The sequence below is a fragment of the Teleopsis dalmanni genome, chromosome 1 (assembly GCF_002237135.1).
Source record: "Teleopsis dalmanni isolate 2A chromosome 1, ASM223713v2, whole genome shotgun sequence".
Classification (NCBI taxonomy): domain Eukaryota; kingdom Metazoa; phylum Arthropoda; class Insecta; order Diptera; family Diopsidae; genus Teleopsis; species Teleopsis dalmanni.
In genome coordinates this window covers 234,065,695-234,070,298 of record NC_051846.1, presented here as the reverse complement: position 1 = coordinate 234,070,298, position 4,604 = coordinate 234,065,695, and the positions used below count along the sequence as shown (strand labels likewise).

General features: G+C 38.4%; 1 protein-coding gene across 1 annotated transcript; it reads left to right on the top strand.

Annotated features, from left to right (window-relative positions):
* Positions 1 to 4: 4 nt before the first annotated feature.
* LOC119667705 lies at positions 5 to 4,299 on the top strand. The gene is made up of 2 exons (XM_038077013.1): positions 5 to 446; positions 545 to 4,299. The coding sequence occupies exons 1-2, from the start codon at positions 5 to 7 to the stop codon at positions 4,297 to 4,299; spliced, it is 4,197 nt and encodes a 1,398-aa protein (XP_037932941.1).
* Positions 4,300 to 4,604: the final 305 nt, after the last annotated feature.

The following is a 4,604-nucleotide window of genomic DNA, read 5'->3' as shown; positions in this document are numbered from 1 at the left end:
AAATATGCATGACACAACAAAGGAAAGTCTATGTGAACTTCATAATTTAAATATTGAAACATCAACTTGGGATCCAATTTTAGTTCACATGCTACTAAAAAAGTTGGATAAAAATACACATTGCAGTTTTGAACAAACTCTTACTAACCCAAAGGAGATGCCCACAATAAAACAATTCTTAGAATTTTTAGTATTGAAATTTCAGTCACTTGAGGCTATAGGTCTACGAGACAATGCAGTATATAAACCCAACAAAAGGATAGCCGTAACTATGGTTTGTTCAGATCTATGTAAAGTTTGTAACACAGATAAACATCCGATCTACTATTGCAAAAAATTCATTAAAATGACTCCTCCTGAACGATTAAATTGGATTGAACGACAAAAACTATGTGTGAATTGTTTCAAATCCGATCATAAAGCAAAGGTTTGTGAAGCTGGATCATGTAAAAAATGTGCCAAGAAGCATAACACTTTGCTTCATTTAGAGCAACAGTCACCTAAACAGTCACCTTCAACGCTAATGAATCGCCATCCATAACAGCAACAACTAATGCAAAGGGTACTCGTAATTACGTTCTGCTAGCCACTGCAAAGGTGCGCATTATTGCAAACAATGGACGAACGTGTGATGTTCGTGCCATACTCGACTCAGGTTCTCAAGTGAACCTAGTAACCCAAAGAGTAATCAACAAGTTATCTTTAATTACCACAAATTCAAATCTATCGATCGAAGGTATTGGCCGTCAATTCGGGAACTCAAAATCTCGCGTAAATGTTGAACTGCAGGCTACTAATGGAAGCTTCAGGACGAGACTAGAGGCATTTGTATTGCCACAAAAAATATCAGCACAACCGTCACGAGACCTAGATATTTCGGATTGGCAGATCCCACAGAATGTAGAATTAGCAGACCCCAGCTTTAACAGATCTGGAAGAATTGACATGCTGATTGGTGCTGAATTCTTTCATACTCTACTTCAACCAGAACAATTGATAATAGGAAAGAATTCGCCACTGTTACAAAATTCGGTTCTAGGTTGGTTGATGGTTGGTAAGACTAAAACTACAACAGATATTAAACCAACATGCGCTATTACTACAGGAGAAGTTGGTGAAATGTCAGAAATGATAGAACGATTTTGGAAGTTAGATAACATTGAGACTGCAGAAAGGGTTTTGACTTTATCTGAGAAATGGTGTGAAAATCACTTTACAAATCATGTAAAGACAAATCACGATGGTCGTTTCATTGTACGCTTACCTTTCCGCGATGATCCCACAACACTTGGTAGATCGCGTGAGATAGCATTCAATCGATTTTGTTCTCTGGAAAGGAAGTTACAAAGGGACCAAAATTTATACAAGGAGTACATAAAGTTCATGGCTGACTACGAGTCATTAGGTCACATGGAAAAAGTTTGCCCGAAAGATGTCAAAGGAGCACAATATTTCATTCCTCATCATTGTGTCTTGAAACCTGACAGCACTACAACCAAATTGAGAGTTGTCTTTGATGCATCAGCAAAAACATCAAGCGGTTTAGCACTAAACGATATTTTGCACAAAGGTCCAACAGTGCAAAGTGATCTTTTTTCAATACTGTTGCGTTTTAGAATATACCGGTTTGTATTTACGGCTGATATTGAGAAAATGTACCGGCAAATTCAAGTACATGATGAAGATACAGCACAGAAGCTGATAATCTGGAGAAAAAGTGCTGATGATAGTATACAATATTACCGACTGAAAACGGTTACATATGGAACGAAGTCAGCCCCTTATCTTGCAACAAAATGTCTTCAACACCTTGCGAAACATAATATGACCAACTATCGGCTTGGAGCACCTGCATTACTTAATGATTTTTATGTAGATGACTGTTTAAGCGGAACTAACAGCATCATTACCGCCTTAGACACTCAACAACAACTTACGGAACTGCTCAGTAAATCAGGATTTAAGCTGAGAAAATGGTGCTCAAATAATACACGACTCCTACAAAACATTCCGATAGAAGACCAAGAAATCAACCTTGATTTAGATGACTCAGCCATAAAGCCAACAAAAACATTAGACATTATTTGGCTCCCGAAATCAGACGAATTTTGCGGTAAGGCAGAGATGTCATCAGAGCAACCTATCACGAAGCGGATTGTGGCATCGGACTTAGCTCGAATTTTTGATCCTTTGGGAATTTTTGGCCCCATTACTGTAACAGCTAAAATATTCATGCAGGAATTGTGGCAACAAAACTATTCCTGGGATGCGGAACTGTTACCTCAGGCTCAGCTAGAATGGAAGCGTTTTAGAAATGACTTACAAACATTAAATACTGTGAAAGTACCCAGACATATTTTTAATTCGACGGTTCCCTGTTCGATTCAATTACACGTGTTTACGGATGCATCAGAGAAGGCATATGGAGCAGCTATGTACGTGCGAGCAATATATAATGATAAGACAATAACATCGAGACTATTGTGCGCCAAATCTAGAATAACACCATTAAAGAAACAGACACTTCCACGACTAGAACTCTGCGCAGCATTGCTGGGAGTCGAATTAGCAGAAAGAGTTAAACAAGATTTAAAGTATCAAAACGTGCCAACCTACTTTTGGTCCGATTCCGAAATTGTTTTGTCATGGATACTATCTTCATCTGCCTCATTGCACACATTCGTAGCAAATCGTATTAGCAAAATTCAAGAGATGTCACTTGCTGATCAATGGCATCATGTGGCGTCAAAGGATAATCCTGCTGACATCATTTCCAGAGGAATGAAAGTTAAAATGTTCAATTATTCACATATATGGTTTTTTGGTCCACTCTTCCTTCATGGAGGCAACGAATTTTGGCAACAGCCAAACCCAAAGGCATTTAACATCTCAACCGATATCGAAAGACGACAAGGACATACAGTTAACATTATCATTCAAACAACTGGTTCTGATCACATGATAAATCAAATTGATCATCGAAACTCATTCAGATACCTCCAAAGAACAATTGGTTATGTTCGCCGTGTATTTCATCGCACACAATCACCAACAAGAACACTTTCTCCAAAGGAATTACGAGATGCATTAGTCTTCATAATTAAAACTATTCAGGGCTCAGAATTTGCAAAGGAAATCTCTGACTTAAAACAATGTAAAGCAATCAACAGTTCGAGTCAACTAAATATTTTAGCACCGTTCATTGACGAACAAGGTGTACTTCGTGTTGGAGGAAGGCTTGAAGCATCAACATTGCCATATGATGCTAAACACCCAATGGTAATTCCTTACAATCACTCAATAGTGAAATTGATGTTCAAAATGAAACATGAAGAAAATTCCCATTGTGCCCCACAATTATTGCTAAGCACAATGAGACAAAACTTCTGGCCGATTAAAGGAAAGATTATGGCGCGAAACATTGTTCACACCTGTGTCATCTGTTCAAAGGCAAAACCAAAACTGATTGACCAACTCATGGGCAATTTACCGACTGATCGAGTTACTCTGACTAAACCATTTTTTACCACAGGAGTTGATTACTGTGGTCCGATATGGATTCATTATAAAATTAGAGGAAAAAGGCCAACAAAGGCATATTTAGCAGTATTTTGCTGTTTCGCGACTAAGGCTGTTCACCTAGAAGTGGTGAGTGACCTGACAACAGAGGCATTCATAGCCGCTATTCAACGTTTTATCAGCAGAAGAGGAAGATGCCAAACAATTTATAGTGACAATGCGACTAACTTTGTTGGGGCGAGAAACCAACTACAAGAGCTCCAGTCTACCACTTATTCAGAAAATGGAAAAGAAAAGATCATTAAGACCAGTAGTAACAAGGGAATTGACTTCAAATTCATTCCACCAAGAGCTCCTCATTTTGGAGGACTCTGGGAAGCTGCCGTCAAGTCAGCTAAACATTCAATGATTAAAGGAATTTTCAATGCTTCATTGACTTATGAAGAATTGACAACAGTCATAACTGAAATAGAAGCCATGTTAAATTCAAGGCCAATAACAAAAATGTCATCCGATCCAAATGATCTAACAGCGCTTACACCAGGACACTTTCTCATAGGCGAACCACTTACCACTAATGTGGATCCCTATCAAAAGGAGAGCCGAATGAGTTTATCATCACGATGGCGTCTAGTTTCTGAACTCAAACAAGAATTCTGGAGAAGATGGTCAAAGGAATATCTCAATGAACTCCAATCAAGGTACAAATGGAAACAACAAAAGGCAAATCTATGCCAAGGTGATTTAGTCATTATTAAAGATGATAATCTACCCATGTAAAAATGGCCTCTTGGCAGGGTGCAATAGGTGTATGAAGGAGAAGATGGCTTGGTCCGTATAGCTGACATAAAAACAGCCAATGGGATTCTTAAACAACCATTACGATCATTGGCCCCCCTACCCACTGAAGGCAGCATTAATCAAAATCCAACAAAACAAAATTCTACTGTCACACAAACAAGACGAACGAATGAACCTAGTGAAGCGTTGCCAAAGCGTCGAAAGATATATGATGGCACATCTTTAATGATGACCATACTTGTGACAATATTGATGATGCCATTAATACTTTCGAAACCCATTGA